Source organism: Pipistrellus kuhlii, unplaced genomic scaffold (genome assembly GCF_014108245.1).
Source record: "Pipistrellus kuhlii isolate mPipKuh1 unplaced genomic scaffold, mPipKuh1.p scaffold_m20_p_3, whole genome shotgun sequence".
NCBI lineage: Eukaryota > Metazoa > Chordata > Mammalia > Chiroptera > Vespertilionidae > Pipistrellus > Pipistrellus kuhlii.
The window spans coordinates 45308270-45329249 of NW_023425529.1; the positions used below are offsets into that span (position 1 = coordinate 45308270).

The window sequence follows — 20980 nt, forward strand, 5'->3', positions numbered from 1 at the left end:
AATCATGCATGGGGGAGGAGGGTCCCTTAGCTTGTCTTGCACCCTCTCCAACCCGGGACCCCTCAGGGGATGTCCGACTGCTGGTTTAGGCCCAATAGGAACGGCAGTCGGGCATCCCTCTCGAAATCCAAACTGTTGGCTCCTAACTGCTCACCTGCCTGCCTGCCTGATCACCTCTAACCCCTCTGCCTGCTAGCCTGATTGCCTCTAACCACTCTCCCCTGCTGGCCTGATTGCTCCTAACTGCCTCTACCTTGGCCCCCACCACTGTGCTTGGAAGGAGGACTGAACTACCAGGTGTCTGGTCAACCCTGTCTGATTAGCATATTACCCTTTTATTATTATAGATACTATATTATTTTATTACTAAAATTATCCCAGCTTTGGCCATTGCCAGCTTTCAGGTTGGTTCATGTGTCCCTTGGATATGTCTACATCCTTTTTTTTTTTAGCCCTTTTTTGCTTTCTAATAAAATGCTTTAGTTTCATCTTGTTTTTTCCCTATCCCAGGCCTAGAATTAGTCATTTGTCCAAGGAGCCATGTTTCTTTAAAAAAAAATATCTATCTATATATATATATATATATATATATATATATATATATATATATATATATTTAATACATTTTTATTGATTTTACAGAGGAAGGGAGAGAGAGAGGAAAACAAACACATCAATGTGAGATCAGTTGCCTCCCATAGGCACCCTGACCAGGAATCACACCCACAACATGGGTATGTGCCCTAACCCGCAACCTTTAGTTGCTGCATGGGATGTCGCTCAACCAACTGAACCACACCAGCCAGGGCCTTGGTTCTTTTTATCATAGAATGTTTGAGAACTGTGGTCTAGCCTTAACATATTTTACATTCAGTTAATACCAGCCTGTTTCTAACATGATTAAATCTGGATTGTGAACCCATCTGAAACTGAAATTGACATTATTTTGACAGCCTTTCCAATTTTCCATCAGCCTACAGCTTCACTTCCATTCTTATGTAGGAATCCTTGATCACTTGTTTATACTATGACTACCAACAGTCTCAATTATCTTGTGCATTTGACACTATCTGCTTTGTCAATCACTTAGCCATGGGTAAACTCGGCCATATGATTTTCTTATGGAAATATAACAGCAATATAACATTTTAACATTTGACTTTATTGAGGAGGGGGGCCATGAGGGAGGTTGTTGTTTGTTGTTGTTTGGTTTTGCAGCCTTAAATGGGCCTTATAATTGTGGTGCCATCTATTCATTCCATAAACATTTATTGAGCCTTTACTATGAGCTTTACACTAAGTTAGGCTGAATATAAAAAATGAAATAAGACAGACCACCAAGTACTTTGTAGTCTGGTGAGTGAAACATGCTATTAATTGCAAGTTTCCCAAGCCTGACCTATTTTTCTGCAGATGATTTGCTTCCTATTTCATGGAGAAAACGGAAACATGAATTTCCTCAAACCTCTCTCCTATCCCTCCCTATAAACATTGATATTCACCAATTTCTTAGTAGAAAATATTTTTCCTTTGTAAGCTCAGCCCTGTCACCTGTGCTCATTTTGTTAGATTTTTTTCTTTGTTTTCAGTCTTGTCTGGGTTCTCTTGTGTCAGCCTATCAGCATATTAAAATCCCTTCCTTCCCTCCATTTTGTAAACCTCTACTTCCTCTTCAAGCTACTGATCTAGTTCTTTTCATTTCCAAAGTTATTGAAAATTTCCTCTTCTTTTATTCACCCCTCAGGCACTTAGGGGTGAATACCCATCATTTACCAAATTGTTTCTTTCAAACACCTCTACCTGGTTGCAGCTCCAGTGGTCTTTCATTTATTAGCCTCAGACCTCACTGCAGCTACATGCGTGCATCTTAGAGCTTTCTTCCCATGGCATGTGAAACTGATACTCTCCTGGTTCTCCATTAGCCTTTCTGACTATTTTTAGTCTCCTTCATAGGCATTTCTTCTGTCCCTTGAATGTTGGTGTTTCCCTGTTGTACCCTTTCTGTATTATACCTTTCACCCCCATAAGTAAGTTACATCCTCTCTCTCTCTCTCTCTCTCTCTCTCTCTCTCTCTCTCTCTCTCTCTCTCTCTCTCTCTCTCTCTCTCAATTTCAGAGAGGAAGTGAGAGATAGAAACATCAATGATGAGACTCATTGATCAGCTGCCACCTGCACACCCTCTACTGGGGATTGAGCCTGCAACCTGGGCCTGTGTCCTTGACCAGAATCAAACCAGGGACCCGAAGGCTGACATTCTATCCACTGAGCCAAACCTGCCAGGGCTACTCTTTAGTTATTAAATGGTTGGTGACTCCCAGATCTTAAGCCCTAAATTTTCTCTCAACCTGGCAGCCTGCTTACTGAACATACTCATCTGGATCTCAGAGATAACTCAAATTCAACATGTAAGAAAGGGAAATAACCCTTGTGTTCCCCACCTCATTTAATAGTATTACTACCCCTTGAGCCTTTATACTTAAGCTCCCAGGATCACCTTTTATCCCAACATTCATTTCATTACCAATCCTGTCCCATGCAGTGCATCTCATTCCCCCCACCTTTTTTTTTTTTTTTTTTTTTTTACTTTCCACTGTCCTGGTTCTTACCTTGGCTAGTCGTAGGTCTTGCAGCTGACCTTGCTTTTAGTCTCCCTGAGCCCCAATCATCTATCTTCCACATTGCTACCATACCCTCGCCTAAAATTCTTTGCTCTCTGGATAAGTCTAAGCTCCTTGAAACAGAATAGAAAAACCTTCCCAATCTGATCTCAATCTGTCTCTAGGGTGATTTTCTGCTTTATATCTCATATACCTTTCTCCTGCTCACTCCCTCTTCCCCCAATACACACACTTTATGTTCATACCTCTTTCTGTGTATTCTTGTTATTCCCTTTGCCTACAATCACCTTCCTTTTACTTATTTTCAGTGTATTTACTTTTGAGACAATTTAAAGATTCCTTTTTCTGTGAAACCTTCTGGGCACCTTTATTCCCTTGTCTTTTATGCTCTGAACAGAATTAGCTTATTTGATCTTTCTGCTTATTTAGAAGCTTATTTAATTTTTTTGTTTGTTTAAGATTTCTTAACTATTTATTTGTTCGTTTGTTTTATAGAGAAAGGAAAGGAGAGGGAGAGAGAGAGAGAAACATCAATAAGAGAGAAACATCTATCATGTGACCCTGGCCAGGAATCAAACCAGTGACCTCTTGGTTCATGGGTCCAAGCTCAAAGACTGAGCTGCACAAGCCTGGCTTGAAAATAAGGAGTCACATATCATTGCAGGCCCAGAACCTAATGAAATACCTTAAGACTGGCCCTTGCCAAAACCGATTTGGCTCAGTGGATAAAGCATCAGCCTGTGGACTGAAAGGTCCCAGGTTCGATTTCTTTCAAGGGCACATACCTTGGTTGTGAGCACATCTTTAGTGGGAGGTGTGCAGGAGGCAGCTGATAGATGTTTCTCTCTCATGGATGTTTCTAACTATCCCTCTCTCTTCTTCTCTGTAAAAAATAAAAAAAATTAAAAAAAAGCCCCACTAACCACATTCTATTTAAAAAAAAAAAAAAAAAAAAAAAAAAAAGATTGGCCCTAACTGGTTTTGCTCAGTGGATAGAGCATCAGCTTTCGGACTGAAGGGTCCCGGTTTGATTCCAGTCAAGGGCATGTGACTGGGTTGTGGGCACATCCCCAGTGGGGAGGGTGTAGGAGGCAGTTGGTCTTTCTCATCATGCTTCTATCTCCCTTCCTCCCTGAAGAAATCAATAAAATATAAAGGGGGGGGGGGGAGAGAAAGAAATACCTTAAGACTAGGACCTAATATATATTTTCTGAATTGAATGAATAAAGAACTCACTGTAACCTTGTAATCACTGGGATCAAAGGTCAATTACTGGATTTCTGCAGACTTTAATCAGGAGATTCTGATGGAGATCTCTGTCTATGTTTACCCAGGAAGCCTTTATTCCTATGCTAAGATCCTTTCTCAGGACTTTCCTAATCCCTTAGCTCTCAGATTTTTACTCCGTCTATCACCATCTCAACTCTAAACTCTGCCCAGAGCAGGTATATTTCCCATAAACCCCACTGGAATGTTTGAGACAAGTAGTTTTCCAAGGCTTTGGGTGAGGATACTCCATCTTCCTGCCTGATCTCTGCCTCACTCCCCTCCTGGCAGAGATATTCTCATGAGACACTCCAGAAACAAGAAGTTATTTGACCTTCAACTCCTCCCCGTCATCCCTCCTACCCAGGACTTATCTGATCTGGAAGCTGGTGAAGGAAGATAGCTGTAACTAAGTGCAGTTGAGTCATCTCACAGACAGGGTCCTGCAGAATCCCAAAAAGGGATGGGCAGCTGTCCATCTACCTCCAGCCCTCAGTACTCTAGCTTTGGCTTCACAACTACTGGAGCTTTTACTCTCCTTCCCTTCGGGTTCCCAAAGAAAGGCCCCAGAGTCAGAGAATCATCTCAGACCTTCATCTCTTGCCTAAGCCAGAAAGTGTTTCCAGACAGAAGACTAGCTAGAGAAAAAGGGAACTGATCCCCTCTCACTCTCATTCCTGTAGGAGCTGGAGCCAGCTACTCACACCTGTGAGAATGATTACTGCAATTTCTGAGCCTGTGGAGTTGGACTTCTGTCTTGCTGTTGCAGCACAAGCTATAGTTTTCTCCTTCCATTTCCATGCTGACACTCCCTCTACACACCCTGTGCTCTCCCTTCATATTTTTAGAGTCACTGCAGCTTAACACTAATAAATATAGGAGGTGGCCCTGGATGGGTAGTTCAGTTGTTCTGATACACCAAGGTCAGGACACAAAGAATCAGCCAATTATGCCCAGCTGGTATAGCTCAGTGGTTGGGCATTGACCCAGGATCCTGGAGGCCACCAATTTGATTCCTGTTCAGCCCACCGATTGTGGGCTCAATCCCCTGTGGGGGGAATGCAGGAGGCAACCCATTGATGATATTTCTCTCTCATTGAAGTTTCTATCTTTCTTTCTCCCTTCTTTTCTCTCTAAAATATCAATAAAGCAAGGATGTGGAGAAAAAGGAACCCTTGTACACTGCTGGTGGGAATGCAGTCTGGTACAGCCATTGATGAAAACAGTAAGGAGTTTCCTCAAAAAATTAAAAATGGAACTCCCATTTGACCCAGTAATCCCACTTCTAGGAATATATCCCAAGAACTCAGAAACACCAATCAGAAAGGGTATGTGCATTCCTATATTCACAGCAACATAACTTATAATAGCTAAGATTTGGAAACAGCCTAAATGTCCCTCAGCAGATGAGTGGATTAACAAACTGTGGTACATCTACACAATGGAATACTATGCTGCTGTGAAAAAGAAGAAACCCTTACCACCTGTAACAGCATGGATGGACATGGAGAACATTATGCTAAGGGAAATAATCCAGTCGGAGAAAGATAAATATCACATGATCTCACTCATTACTGGAATATAATGAACCACATAAACTGATGAACAAATATAGATCCAGAGACAGAAAAACTTCCAACAGACCATTAGACCTCAGAGGGAAGGCAGGGGTTGGGGAGGAGGTTGGTAAGAGATCAACCAAAGGACTTGTACACATGCATATAAGCATAACCAATGGACACAGACACTGGGGGAGTGAAGGCATATGCTGGAGTTTAGGAATGGCTGGGGAGAGGTCAATGGGGGTGGGAGGAAGGTGACATATGTAATACTTTAATCAATAAAGAGTAGAAAAATTGCCTACTTGAAACATAAACATAAGCACAAAAAAACATAAATTGCATTGAAACCGGTTTGACTCAGTGGATAGAGCGTCGGCCTGCGAACTGAAAGGTCCCAGGTTTGATTCTGGTCAAGGGCATGTACCTTGGTTGCAAGCACATCCCCAGTGGGGGGTGTGTGGGAAGCAGTTGATCCCTTTCCCTTCCTCTCTGTAAAAAAATCAATAAAAATATATTTAAAAAAAACATAAATTGCAAACATAACTGATAAAAAAAAATTAGCAGTCTATGTGCACAATAAGGATGTTTCTAGATACCATCAAATAAAATGACAATTCCGAACAGAAGGAGCTCGGGAACATTGTCCCTCAACTATGGTATAGAGTTTAATGCTACATTACAGTGAACTGTAAGGCTTTCCAAAGCTGCTCAATTTGCTTATTTCTCTCTTTCAAGCCTTGTGTGACACACATGTAAAGTTGTAGGCTTCTTTAAGTAAATAAAAGAGATTTCATACAAAAATAAAAATAAAAATAAAAATAAAATAAAATAAAATGACAATTCCAAAAAAAGAAAGACAATTTTGTGTGTATATATATCTTATGCATATATATATGTATTTGTGTAATAACCCTATGTATGTATGTATTTATAAATATACCATTTAAAGACATGTATATATACTAAAAAAATCAATAAAAACATTTTTTAAATAACTAATGAATGCATAAATAAGTGGAACAACAAATTGATGTTTCTCTCTCTCTCTCAAGTCAATCAATAAATACTTTTTAAAAAATTGATATAGAAGTGTACTATGGGCATTAATCATAAGAGGCTCTTGCTGTGCCCTCCCTACACACAAGTTTCTCCTATCTCTGCTGACCTCTGGTGGTTATAATTTGAACTGTACCTTCCCTTTCTATCAATAGAGGCCTGCTGGTAGGTAATGGTGTATTTTTTTTTCTCAACAATCCAAATTCAAATATTCAAGTGCTGTACTAAATGGAAATATTTTTATTGCTGTGTTTTGTATTTTTTTTCAGGCATTGTGGCATAATGCAAAGAATAGGACCTGGGATTTTTTTAAAATTTCTTTTGGGCCTGGGCTTTGGGGTCAGACTTACCTAGGTTCAAATCATCTTGGACAAGTTAGCTGAATTCAGCTTTCTTACCTATAAAGTGAAGATAATAATAATTTAAAAAATAACAAGTAGTTTAATAGGAGCATTAGATGAGGTGATTATAAATGCATAACCCTACCTGTGTCCTAGCACATGGGTGCTCAATAGAAGTTTGTCTCATTCTCATTAATAGTGATGTGTTCAGTGTGTGACTCAAAGTGATTTTTAAAATTCTGGAAACGTAAAGTTTACCATGATACCATTTTCCATGTGATTTTTTTTTTTTAATCCGAGAAATTTTATATAACTTATTTCTGGTTCTTGAATTTGGAAATTAGGTAACTCTAGTATGGGCTGTGAAGTCTCTCTCTGCCCAGGGAGCTGTGGACCCGAGACCTAAGAAGGGCTTAGATAAGGGTGAGAAGGGATCTTGGGCACAGCTGAATGGCTTTGTGCACTTGACCTCACTTGGGTTTCCTAGCTAACAGGGTCCAGTCATGTTCCCCCTGGGTCCGCCAAGGGCAGAGGTTTGAAGTTAAGCATCACTGGGTTCTCAGCTGGGCCTCCAAGGCCCCCTCCTCCCACTTGCAGAGAAAAGAGGAGGTGGCTGAATAGAGGAGGATATGAGATTGGTTCTCTGCTCCTCCCTCTCCTTGCTTTCCCCCACACCCACCCTCTCCCCCACAGCAGCCATCTCCCCCACAGAGACTGGAAAGAGGGAGGAGGGCGGAGTAGGGGACTGAGGGATCAGAAGCCCCAGTGCCCTGTATCTGAAGGAAGCGCTGGCCAGGGGCAGGTCCGCTGCCTCCTTCTAAATGATGCTGGGTACTCTGGGGCTTGGGGCACTGCTTCCCGAAGCTGCACAAGGTACGTGGCTACGGGGAGGGGCAGGGTCTTTCCATTCACCCATTGGAAGCAGCAGCCACCTCTTTGGAAGAGTGGTGAGTGAGGGTGACGGGGAGAGCCACGTGTCCCCAGCGGGGGTCAGGTTCCAGGCCTCTGCGGACACTGTTTCCTCCTTTGGCTTTACCATGCTGGCCCTGGGATATGAAACATGTTTTGTCTCTCCTTTTGGCTGCTGTTTTTGCCTCTGCATTCACTCTCTCGCACCTCCCCTCCCCACCCTGGGCCACAGCACCCCCAAGCAGGCGGACCTGTGTGTTCTTTGAGGCCCCCGGAGTGCGGGGAAGCACAAAGACACTGGGGAAGCTGCTAGATGCAGGACCAGGGCCTCCCAGGGTTATCCGCTGCCTCTACAGCCACTGCTGCTTTGGGATCTGGAACCTGACCCAAGACCAGGCACAGGTGGAGATGCAAGGTGAATGGCAAAGCATATGGCAGGTGATAGCCAGGGTGGGAGACAGGTACCTCCTGGGGTTGGGGCGGCAGCTGAGGGAGAGGAGGAAACAGGGAATGTGTGGAGGGGAAAGAAAAGCCCATATCAGATGGAAGGGACGCCTCTGAGGAGGGATTTATCCTCGCTCTCCCCAGACTCCATTGTGCTCTTTGTCTGGCTCTCCATCTCTCTTTCTTTTTCTCCTTCTCTTTCTTAATCCCTTTCTCCCCTCTTTTCCTCATCCTACCCTATCAGGGTGCCGAGACAGTGATGAGCCAGGCTGTGAGTCTCCCCGATGTGACCCAAGCCCCCGAGCTCAGCCCAGTCCCAGCTCCACTCTCTTCACCTGCTCCTGTGGCACTGACTTCTGCAATGCCAATTACAGCCACCTGCCTCCGCTGGGGAGCCCCGGGCCTCCTGGTGCCCAGGGTCCCCAGGCCATCCCAGGTAACCGGTGGGGTGCTGAGCCTGGGTGGAGGCTGGGCCCCAGGTTAGGAGAGGTAGAACCAGAGCCATTCTCACCCTACCCCCGTCCCAAGCTTCACTCCTTCTGGCCTTGAAAAGTTGGTTGCCCTGGTGACTGTGAGATAACAGGGCTTGTGACCAGGGTGGGGGTGGGTCGAGAAGCAAGACTTCTGAGGAGGGGGAGAGGAGCAGAGAGTAGATTTGGGGCAGGGCTCATCCAGCCTGGATTCTTGCGTTCATGCCCAGGAGAGTCCATCTGGATGGCGCTGGTCCTGCTGGGGCTGTTTCTCCTCCTGCTGCTGCTGGGCAGCATCATCTTGGGTATTCATCTGCCCCATCCCCTCACTGTGACCCCAGACGCTGCCCCAAAGCTCTGACCCCTCTCCAGGCTTCCTTGACCCTCTGGTTCTGAGATCTCTACAGCCTGACTCCCATTCCCTCCCACAAAGCCCCCTTCCGAGTCTCCATTCCCCTGCACTCTGACTCCAAGGCTCTTTTCCATCCCAGCCCTGCTACAGAGAAAGGCCTGCAGAGTGAGAGGTGGGCCAGCGCCAGCGCCAGCGCCAGACGCAGGCAGGGACTGGAGTGCGGAGCTGCCTGAGCTGCCTGAGCTGAGCTTCTCCCAGGTGCCCAGGGCGGGAGGAGAGGGTCCTCTGCGTACTCCCAGAGGGTGTGCTGGGGAGGAAGAGGCCCACACCCAACACCGTATCCCACCAGGTAATCCGGGAAGGAGGTCACGCAGTAGTGTGGGCTGGGCAGCTGCAAGGCGAGCTGGTAGCCATCAAGGCCTTCCCCCCGAGGGCTATGGCCCAGTTCCGAGCTGAGAGAGCATTGTATGAGCTGCCAGGCCTACAGCACGACCACATTGTCCGCTTTATCACTGCCAGCAGGGGGGGCCCTGGGCCCCTGCACGGTGGGCCCCTGCTGGTATTGGAACTGCACCCCAAGGTGAGGACCAAGAAATGTACATGTGTGTGTTTGCCTACGTGTGAATGGGGATGGAGATGGGGGCGGGGGAAGCTGGATATCAGCTGGGCCCTGTCCATGCTTATTCTTCTGCTTTAGATGTCCTGTTCTCTTAAACATTAAAGTTTATTTTTCATATTTTTTTCTTTTTATTACATATACTTTAATACTTTTAACCTGCTAATACTTTTAACCCATAAAATAGATAAGGAAATGGAAAAATCAAAATAATTTATATTCTGTACCTTAAAGAAAATCATTGTTAAAGAAAGACCTTGAGCCGAAACCGGTTTGGCTCAGTGGATAGAGCGTCGGCATGTGGACTGAAAGGTCCCGGGTTCGATTCCGGTCAAGGGCCTGTACTTGGTTGCGGGCACATCCCCAGGAGAGGGTGTGCAAGAGGCAGCTGATCAATGTCTTTCTCATCAATGTTTCTAACTTTCTATCCCTCTCCCTTCCTCTCTGAGAAAAATCAATAAAAATATATTTTAAAAATGATAATAAAAACCAGCACTCCATTTAATAAAAGAAAAAAAGAAAGACCTTGAGCCCTCCCTAGCTGGTTTGGCTCACTATTAGAGCATCAGCTCATGGACCATAGGGTCTCAGGTTCAGTTCTGGTCAAAGGCATGTACTTCGGTTGTAGGCTCAATCCTGGCCCAGGGTTGGTGCACTTGTAGGAAGCAACTAATCAATGTGTATCTCTCACATCAATGTTTCTCTCTGTATGTGTGTCTCCCCTCCCTTCCAATCTCTAAAAAAAAATTATTGGAGAATATCCTTGGGTGAGGACAAACCAAAATAATAATAATAATAACAACAATAATAAATAAATAAATAAATAAATAGCTTGAGCCTTACTGGTTTGGCTCAGTGCAGTGGATACAGTGTCAGTCTGCAGAGTGAAGAGTCTCAGGTTCGATTCCAGTCAAGGGCATATGCCCAGGTTGTGGTCTCAATTCCCAGTAGGGGGTGTGCAGGAGGCAGCCAATCAATGATACTCTCTCATCATTGATGTTTCTATCTCTCTCTCCCTCTCCCTTCCTCTCTGAAATCAATAAAAATATATATATTTTTTAAATACCTTGAGCCCTGGCCAGTGTTTCTCAATGGTTAGAACGTCAACCCACAAACCCAAAGGTCTTGGGTTTGATTCCCAGTCAAGGTCACATATCTGGCTTGTAGGTTGGATTCCTTCCCCATCAGGGCACATGTGGAAAGCAAACAATGTGTCTCTTTCACGTCAGTGTTTTTCTCTCTCTCTCCCTCCTCACTCTCCTTTCCCTCTGTTCCACTCTCTCTGAAAATCAATGGAAGGAATATCATTGGAATTAAAAAACACAGAAGCCCTAACCAGTTTGGCTCAGTGGACCGAGTGTCAGCCTGAGGACTGAGGGGTCCCAGGTTCCATTCCAGTCAAGAGCATGTACTTTGGTTGTGGGCACATCCCCATTAGGGGGTGTGCAGTAGGCAGCTGAAGGATGTTTCCCTCTCATGGATGTTTCTAATTCTATATCCCTCTCCCTTCCTTCCTGTAAAACAATAAAATATATTTACACACACACACACACACACACACACACACACACCCTAGCTGGTTTGGCTCAGTGGATAAAGCAAACTGAAGGGTCCCTGGTTCGATTCCAGTCAAGGGCACAGGCCCGGGTTGCAGGCTTGATCCCCAGTAGGGGGCGTACAGAAGGCAGCCAATCAATGATTCTCTCTCATCATTGATGTTTCTATCTTTCCCTCTCCCTTCCTCTCTGAAATCAATAATAAATAAATAAATAAATAAATAAATAAATAAATAAAAATTAAATTAAATTAAATTTTAAAAAAATACCTTGAGGCATAGCCCTTCAAATTTATTCATATATTCATTCAACAAATATTTATGAATTGTGTGTCAGGCACTATTCTGAGTGCTAGGGCAAACACTCTCAGTCCCTCCCTGCCTTTACAGGTTTTATGGAGTAGTAGGGGAGGGAAGTGGGTCAAACAAACACAAAAATAAGTTTAAAATGTCAAGCGTATTAGGTGTTGAAAGAGAGGGCCATGCTACTACAAGAGAAGACTAAGGAGACGTGACTCAAGGGCGGACCATGAACAATAAGAGGAAGAGGAAGAGGTAAGCAAGGACCAGGCCACACTTGGCCTTGTGGGCCTGAGGACTCAGGAGTTTATCAGCACCCGTAGCTCCTTCACCTGTGAAATCTTGAATTCTGGGAAGTCCCCTTTTTGACCAGGTGCCTCACTGCTCAGCTCACAAATCACTGCCTTATTGGTTTTGTTTATTTGTTTAACTTTCCTGGCACACTGAAAGTGCTCAATGTTTGTCGAATCTAGAACTCTTTTATAAAAAAATAAGTTTTTATTGATTTTAGAGAGAGAGATAGAAACATTGACGAGAGAGAAGCATTAATAAGCTGCCTCTTGCTTGCCACCCACCAGGGATCAAACCGGTGACCTCTTAGTGCACGGGTAGATGCTCAACCACTGAGCTACACTGGCCGGCTCACATGCAGGACTTTTTTTTTTTTTTTTTTTAATATAAATTAGTATATTTATCCATATGCATTTTCATAACAATTTAGCTTGTTTTCTATACCATATTGATATTGAGATAAATGCAAATAAATAGTCTTTTAAGTTATTTCTAGTAAAAATCAATTTATCTAATTTTTCACTATTGCAAAGTAAGGTTACATGAAGAGAAAACATCCCAAATAGAAAACAAAATTTGTCTTAATAACTATTTAGAGTAGAAAAAATATTTATATTAAATAAAGAGTAAGTTTGATAGAGTTGAGTTACTACTTACATTATCATGAACCATCAGAATATCAATAGATAAATTTTCTCCAATATCTATTTCTTCAAATTTCATTTAACAAATAAAGATTTGAGTTTAATAATAGAACTTATAAGCTACTTTTATATTCAAGAGATCAAAAATGTGCAGATGCTGTGTACTACAATGCAAGTGTCATGAATTATTCAAAGTACTTTACATAATGTGTGTGTATGTGTGTGTTCGTGTGTGTTTAACTGAAAGCAATTATGCAAATGAGGTGTTATACTATTATTTCCAAACGACCAATCAAAATAAATAATTCCCTAAGGTCAAAATGACTAGAAAATTACTGATATCTCAAGTCCAGTTTGTCAAATTCCACAGCATATCTGCATTTAAAGCTACCCATTGAGCTTTATGGGCATTTGACAAGTAAATTGTGTAATTGTAAATCTGTGAACACAAGCCAATTCTGAATGGCCTTCTCAATTATGATTAATTTTGAAACAGCGCTTTTTGAATGGCAGCAGATGATATTGAGTTTCCCCATTATATTTGTTATTTTCTAGTTTGTCACCCCTCCCCCTTGGAGTTGCACTAACTGGAGCCATATTAAAAAAAAAAAAAAAAGAAATTCTGAAATTCTGTGTACAGAGTTCTGCTGACATTCTGAGAATTCAGGAGTGAATATGCAGAAATTTGGGCGTTAAACACTCAATTTGTGTAAAATGTGTTATTTTTGTGTTCTGTCTTGTTGAGTGGCAATGGAAGTAAGTATTAAAGTATTCAAAAGGTCTCTTTTCAATAGCTGATCCTGCCTTGGGCTTTTACTGATACAGACTCAAGAGGCCCTTCAACATACAGGACTCTTGCTCCTTACTTAACAATTTCCACTTGCTTCCCAACTGCCACTCTCCTACCCAACAGATCTATTCAATGGCCAGTTCTACCAAACGGGCTTGACACCTCCAGCCAGGGGGTTCATGAGGGGTGCCTGGGCCTAGCTGGTCCTGCCTCTCCTTTTTCTGCCTTTGTCCAAAGTCCTCTGAGGCAGTCTGAGGTGGTTCATTGTGAGTGACACTAAAGACAGACTGCTTGGGTTCAAGCTCCACTTCTCTTTCAACAAGTAACTTCCAGCGAGCTTGGTTAGCTCTCTGTCAAGCTCCTCATCTGTAAAACAGGAGTGACAGGAGTATCTCCCTCCTAGAGTTGTTTGTGAGGATTGCAGGAGGCCTGGCCCACAGTGAGTGCTCAGGACCCTTGAACTGAAGTTGCTATTTTTTTTTTTAATATATCTTATTGATTTTTACAGAGAGGAAGGGAGAGGGATAGAGAGCCAGAAACATTGATGAGAGAGAAACATCGACAAGCTGCCTCCTGCACACCCCCTACTGGGGATGTGCCCGCAACCAATGTATTGTACATGCCCTTGACCAGAATCAAACCTGGGACCTTTCAGTCCACAGACCAACGCTCTATCCACTGAGCCAAACCGGTTTCGGCTGGAGTTGCTATTTTTCCTGCCAATCTGACTATGCGCACTCTCACTCCTCCATTGCGTGTTATCCTGCCCTAGATGTGTCCGTGTTTGGGTCTGTTGAGACATGCAGGGGGATGTTTGTCAACTGGCCTCTCTTCTGCGGTGGGTCAGCCACCTCCAGCTTTGTGTGTCCCCCTTTTCTCTGTGCTTCTCCCCAGGGTTCCCTGTGCCACTACTTGACCCAGCACACCAGTGACTGGGGACGTTCCCTGCGGATGGCACTGTCCCTGGCGCAGGGCTTGGCATTTCTCCACGAGGAGCGCTGGCAGGATGGTGGGTGAGCTGAGAGCAAGAAGCCATGGGAATCAGAACCACAGTACTATGTTTCTCCCTTAGCTTGGAGGGGAAGGATTGGGTCCAAGGGGAAAGGAAGAAGACTCACGCCCCTTCAACCTTGGCTTCTCCCACAGGCCAATATAAGCCAGGTATTGCCCACCGAGATCTGAGCAGCCAGAATGTGCTCATTAGGGAGGACGGGTCATGTGCCATCGGAGACCTGGGCCTCGCCTTGGTGCTACCGGGCCTCACCCAACCCCCCACCTGGGCCCCCACTCGACCCCAAGGCCCAGCGGCCATCATGGAGGTAAGTACTCTGGATAAGGTGAGGCCTAGGATAATGGTGCTGCTGCCGCCGCTGCTGAAGATGTGTCCATTGCCATGGCAACAGTGCAGCAGGGCCTGCAGCATTGGAGACATTGCTGAGTCTGTAGCTGGGGGATACTGCATGGACCGGTGTTGTGGTGAAGGCTGTCAAGGAGATGATTCTTGGTCCTCTACGCCTTTCTCTCCAGGCTGGTACCCAGAGGTACATGGCCCCGGAGCTCCTGGACAAGACTCTGGACCTCCAGGACTGGGGTACGGCCCTCCGGCGAGCCGATGCCTATTCTCTGGCTCTGCTCCTGTGGGAGATCCTGAGCCGCTGCCAGGACCTGTGGCCTGGTAAGGATGGGTGCAACAGTCCCGTCTCTTCTCCAATGCCTCACCTATCCATTCCAGACCCACCTACCTCCTGACCCAGGAAGCTCTGCCCTTCTCCCCCTTGGTCTTCCCACCAGGAAGGCACCCCTAGCGCTAGCTGACACACAATCCTATGTGCTTTCCCCCAGACAGCAGACCACCGCCCTTCCAACTGGCCTATGAGGCGGAACTGGGCAGCGCCCCCACCGCCTGTGAGCTGTGGACCTTGGCAGTGGCGGAGAGAAGGCGCCCTTACATCCCACCCACTTGGTGCTGCTTTGCCACAGTAAGGAGCCACTGGCTGGTGGGCTGGGGGCTGGAGAGTCTGGGCACAGGCTTCCAGGGCGTGTCTGCGAGGACCAGTCCCTCTACTCCTTCTATCCCTTCTTCTGCCACCTCTCCTGGATCATGTCCAGCTGAAGCTGGGCAAACTTTCTCTGTATCTCAGCTCATCCTCTTCCACCGTAAGTCTCACACAGCCCACTCCTGAGGCTCACACCTTCCCTTCGCTCAGTCTTGCCCAGTCTGTCTTTCCTCTCCCCGCCTGTTAGCCCTGTTCTTCAGTCCCCTGCTTCAGGAAGTCCTCCTTCAAACACTGTCTCCATGAGCACTGACTTCCAGATGGCTTCTCTCCCGGTACACTGGCATCCAGCCTTCAATCCAACCGTCCCTGGTTCTGTCCTACACAGCTGTGCTTCTAACATGACCCAATAAAGCCAGTTCTAGGTAGAAAAGGTTAAAGCAGTGGCCTAAAAATGAAATGTTAGTGGTCTGCTCAAATAGTTTTTAACAGGAAACCCCTTCCCTGCTACCTGGTCTGAAATATCTGGCCTAACACTTCCACTGCACAAGTATTATATTTGCTGTGTTAGATAACAGAGGCCCCGAAGCTGTTTGCAGAAGACCCTGTTAGCCTAAAAAGGAGAGCAGTTTCCCATCAACAGGTTAAGCCATAACCAGAATTAGCTCCTCGGAGGAAAAGGCGGACCGGTTGGAAGGCACCCAGAGAACCTGTCTCAGGCAACGAGATGCAGAGGGCTGAATTTCAGGGAGGGGAGCGGGGGAGGGCTGCTCCAGGGAGGGTCAGAGGAAGAGTGTTGAAAACAGAGGAGCGGTGGATATCTTTGAATGATCTGCTCCGGGTCCTGGGGTCCAGCCTGCCTCTTGGTCGTTGTTCCCAGGACCCCGGTGCCCTCCGGGAGCTCCTGGAGGACTGCTGGGACGCGGACCCGGAAGCCCGGCTGACAGCGGAGTGTGTGCAGCAGCGCCTGGCTGCCCTGGCCCGCCCTCCGGAGGCCCGCCTCTTCCCAGGGGGCTGTTCACACAGCTGCCCACCTCTCTGTGCAGGAGACTGTCTCCCGACGCCTCCCCACCACCGTTCCCCCCTGTAGGCCTCGGCTGAGAGTCTGTCACTTCGGCGTTCGGCAAGGCCCTTGTTTCAGGATTCCCAACCTACCTACCGGTACCATTTCTCACGTGTAAATACGCAGTTTATGTGTAGTCTATGTATGTGCAAAGGAGACATGGTGATCGTATGCTGTTTGCTCTGCCTCACGGCTGCCTTTCCCGCTTGCCAAATGCTTTGACCCTTCCGTGGGCATCCAGCCCACTATAATTCTGACCAGTGATGGAGGGTAGGTGTGCACAGGAAAGAGATAAAGTCAGCTTTCCTGACTCCACACCCTGAGAGCATGCTCCCTTCTTGTGATCCTGGGCTCCTCCCGGCTCTCTCCTTTTCTTCCTCCTCAACAAGCCTTCATTTGGTGGGATACCGTGAAGGGCACTGGGGAAAGAGGGATGAATACCATGAAATTGCTGCTCTGAAGGTGCTCAGAGACCCATAACTCATGTTTTGGGGTCCTGTACAGTGTCCTGGGCGGGGGTGCTCTCTGCTGAGGCTTGAGTAGGAAGGCCTCACAGCACAGGATGCTTGAGCTGGGTCTTGGATGAGCAGGATTTTCCAGGAGTGTTGGGGGCAGTATGACATTCCTGCCCAGTGAGATGTATCATGAAATTGTAGGTAACCTGAGTAGCAAAAGTGGGGGGGAGGGGGGCACGGACCGAGGGGAGAAGAGAGAGAAAAGATGACATGGAGAACAGACAAGGCTTTGCGAGCCACGCTGAGAACTTCTTCCTTCATTTCTTTTTTTTATGTTTTCTCTACTGGCTTTTCTTACCCTAGCCGGGCATCTTTAATCCTGGGTACCCCTCAAGGTCCATCCCGTTACAAGTGCCTGCCTGGTGTACAACCCTGGCTGGTTTCTGACTCTCCAAGTGCCCTTGGGCTAGTTACTTCCTCTTTCTAGGGCTCAGGCCCCTGATTTGCTGTAGAAGGAGTTGGAAGCCCCTTTGGCCCAACCGGAGGAACAATGAGGGAGTCCTGATTTCACTGCCACAGGATTGCTTCCTGCTCAGAGACCAGCTAACTCTATGTCCTCGGGCAAGTTTCTTCACCCTTGGAATCTCAGCTTTATCTTGTGTGAAGTGTGGAGAAAAACAATTGAATTGCCGACAGGGTCAATTCAGGGTGGGGAAAAAAAAAAAGGTGACAGGTCTTACCCAGCTCCCGGCCTTAGTAAACACTCTGTAAACGGTAGCAGTTGTGATTGAGCATTGACATTATTCTAGCCCCTTTCTAGCTTGGTTGTTCTAGAGTTCCAGGATTAGCCTCTGGAGAGCCCATCTACCCCCTGGCCCGGAGATTTCACCTTTCCTCACACCCAGGTCTCTAAATCTCTACAAGACATCACCACTTGGGTAGGCAGCCACCGCATGAAACCAAACACATCAAAACCCAGGCTCCTGCCTCCCCCTCCACCACAGGGCTGCCTTTCCTTCTTCCTCGACTCTCGAGGACACCAGTTTCTCTCGGTCCTAGAAGATCCCAATAGGGAAGATGTTCTTGTCCCTTCCTGAGGCCCCAGCTCACCTTACCCATGTCTGGTTAGTTCTCAGGCCCCACTGAGGTTGTGTGGGCGCAGGGCCAGCTGCTGGGTACCATCCCCCTTTCCTCCCTCCTAGGTCTGGCAGCCTCAACTACGGAAATGACCGCTTGGCCGCCTCCCTCCCTCCCCCCCAGCCTAGGTTAAACTCCATTCTAAATAATCTTTAAACATAACTTCATTGTATTTTGCCTCTCACAACAGTCTACTTGCCTGTTTTGTGATAATCCTGTGGGCACCATTTACAAAGGAGGAAAACAAGGATTCAGGGAAGATTAGGAATATGTCTAAGGTCACACAGACCTTAAGTAACAGAGCAGGAATTCTCATCATTAAAAACAATGTTTATGAAAATGCCATGAATGATTAGAAATGGTAATGTCATGTGAAAAGAATACACAGACCTGTGCTGGCAAGCATAGGGTTATGTTAAGTAAAAATAAACCTCTAATTGTAATGCCCAAGTGTCATAAACCCCAAAGACTACCAGGGAGCCGAATCCGATGCAATTGCAGAAAGCCTGTATTTATTTCGGACTAGTCCGAGCCCAGTCTCACCTACACCAACGAGGGCATGGGCGAGAAAGAGGAAGAACTTAACATATCAATGGGTTTTATAGGGAGGGTGGTGCCGCTACCTTGACTGACCTGATTGGTTGGGTTAGGCCTAGGGTCCAGTTACCTGGAGCTGGACCCGCCCCACCCTGCCCTCTCACCCCGCCCTGCCCCCTCACCCCACCCTGCCCTCTCACTAATCACAAGAAAAACAAACAAACCCCAACAGAGGGACATTTTATTAAATACCCATTCAGCACTCCTCGGAAAGTATCAAGATCGTCTTAAATAAAGAAAATCTGAGAAACTGTCACAATGATGAGGAGCCTCAGGAGACATGGTGACTAAATGAAATGTGATATCCTGGACCAGAATTGGGTAAAAACTTAAGAAGTTGGAATAAAGTTAACAATCATAAGTCAATGTTGATTCATTCTGGTAACAAGCATACTAATGTAAGATATTAATAATAGGGGACTGGGTGTGGGGAATATAACAATTCTGTATCATTTTTCTGTAAACCTAAAACTGTTCTAAAAAATAAAGCTTATTAAAAACAGCAACAACTATGACCATCTCCAAAAGGCCAGAGAGGCCATAAATACAAGGAGCAAGGGGAGGGTTGTGGTAAGCATTACAGTGTCCATTTGCGGTAATTTTGAGTGGATGTACTGTAATGTGTTGCATTGAAGGCATCACTAACATAGAAGCCAAAAACCTGAGATTATTATCTTGGTTCTCCTAACTGTGAACTTGTCGAAAAGTTTATTTACTTAATATTCTCAGGAAGTTGAAAGAACAATTCTCTGTCATTTTCATCCCTATAATCCTATGATTGTACGATAAAATGGGATTATTTCATCAAATCCAGTGTTTATCTAGTTGGTATTAACATGATTGGTGAGTCCATGCTCACAGAGAGGTAGTATACATGTAAATAAGCTCTTTAGAAGCTTGAAAACATAAATATCTGAATAGCGTGGTCTTATGGAAGAAAAACTCTATAGCTGAAGACAAAGGTGGTGATCATGGAAGAAGACTGATGTTTTGCTATATACCTTTATTTTTACCTCTTGAATTTTGAGTTATTTGCATGTTTTGTCTATTAAAATTAAATATACTAAGCCAAAACCGGTTTGGCTCAGTGGATAGAGCGTCGGCCTGCGGACTGAAAGGTCCCAGGTTCGATTCCGGTCAAGGGCATGTACCTTGGTTGCGGGCACATCCCCAGTAGGGGGTGTGCAGGAGGCAGCTGATCGATGATTCTCTCTCATCGATGCTTCTAACTCTCTATCCTTCTCCCTCTCTGTAAAAAATCAACAAAATATATATATTTTAAGATGAGAGAGAATCATCAATCAGCTGCCTCCTGCACACCCCCTACTGGGGATGTGCCCTCAACCAAGGTACATGCCCTTGACCGGAATCGAACCTGGGACCTTTCAGTCCGCAGGCCGACGCTCTATCCACTGAGCCAAACCGGTTTCGGCAATAAAATATATTTTTAAAAAATAAAATTAAATTAAATATACTTTAAATTTTTTTTATATTTTATTGATTTTTTTACAGAGAAGAAGGGAGAGGGATAGAGAGTTAGAAACATCGATCAGCTGCCTCCTGCACACTCCCGCAACCAAGGTACATGTCCTTGACCAGAATCAAACCTGGGACTCTTCAGTCCGAAGGCCGATGCTCTATCCACTGAGCGAAACCGGTTAGGACTAAAAAAATATTTTTATTGATTTCGGAGAGGAAGAGAGAGAAACATCAATGATGAGAATCATTGATCGACTGCCTCCTGCACACCCCCTACTAGGGATTGAGCCCACAACTCGGGCATGTGCCCTTGACCGGAATCGAATCTGGGACCCCTCAGTCCATAGGCTGATGCTTTATCCACTGAGCCAAAATGCCTAGGGTGAAATACAACTTTTTTAATATTTATGGATTTTCAGAGAGAAGAGGAATGGAGAGAGAGAGAGGATGGGGGAGAAACATCGATGTGAGAGAGAAACTATAATCGGTTGCCTCCTGCATATGTCCTGACTAGAGGTCAAACCAGCAACCCAGGTGTATATAACCTGACCAGGAATCAAGCCCAAAATCTTATGTGTACAAAACAATGCTCCAATCCATTGAGCAACCCGGCCAGGGCTAGTTGGGTCTCTTTTATCCATTCTGATCATTCTACTTTTTTAAAAAATTTATTTTATTGTTTAAAGTATTACAAATAGTAGTACATGTGTCTCCTTTTTTCCCCCATTGACCTTCCCAGCTTCCCCTACCTCTCAGAACCATTCTACTTTTAAAAATATGTATATTTTTATTGATTTCAGAGAGGAAGGGAGAGGGAAAGAGAAAAATGATAAGAAAGAATAATTGGCCGGGACCGGTTTGGCTCAGTGGATAGAGCGTCGGCCTGCAGACTGAAGGGTCCCAGGTTCGATTCCGGTCAAGGGCATGTACCTTGGTTGCGGGCACATCCCTGGTAGGGGGTGTGCAAGAGGCAGCTGGTCGATGTTTCTCTCTCATTGGCGTTTCTAGCTTTATCTCTCCCTTCCTCTCTATAAAAAAAA

The 20980-nt window shown here is 45.5% G+C and overlaps 1 protein-coding gene across 1 annotated transcript; it reads left to right on the top strand.

Moving 5' to 3' along the window:
* The first annotated feature begins 6484 nt into the window (after positions 1-6484).
* On the top strand, positions 6485-16943 carry AMHR2 (anti-Mullerian hormone receptor type 2). Its single transcript, XM_036455104.2, is given in 11 exon segments — positions 6485-8168; positions 8442-8633; positions 8898-8972; positions 9159-9277; positions 9369-9599; positions 14110-14224; positions 14362-14534; positions 14743-14890; positions 15058-15194; positions 16090-16275; positions 16277-16943. Coding segments are annotated over 11 exon segments (1761 nt in total). The 5' UTR covers positions 6485-7897; the 3' UTR covers positions 16391-16943.
* Positions 16944-20980: the final 4037 nt, after the last annotated feature.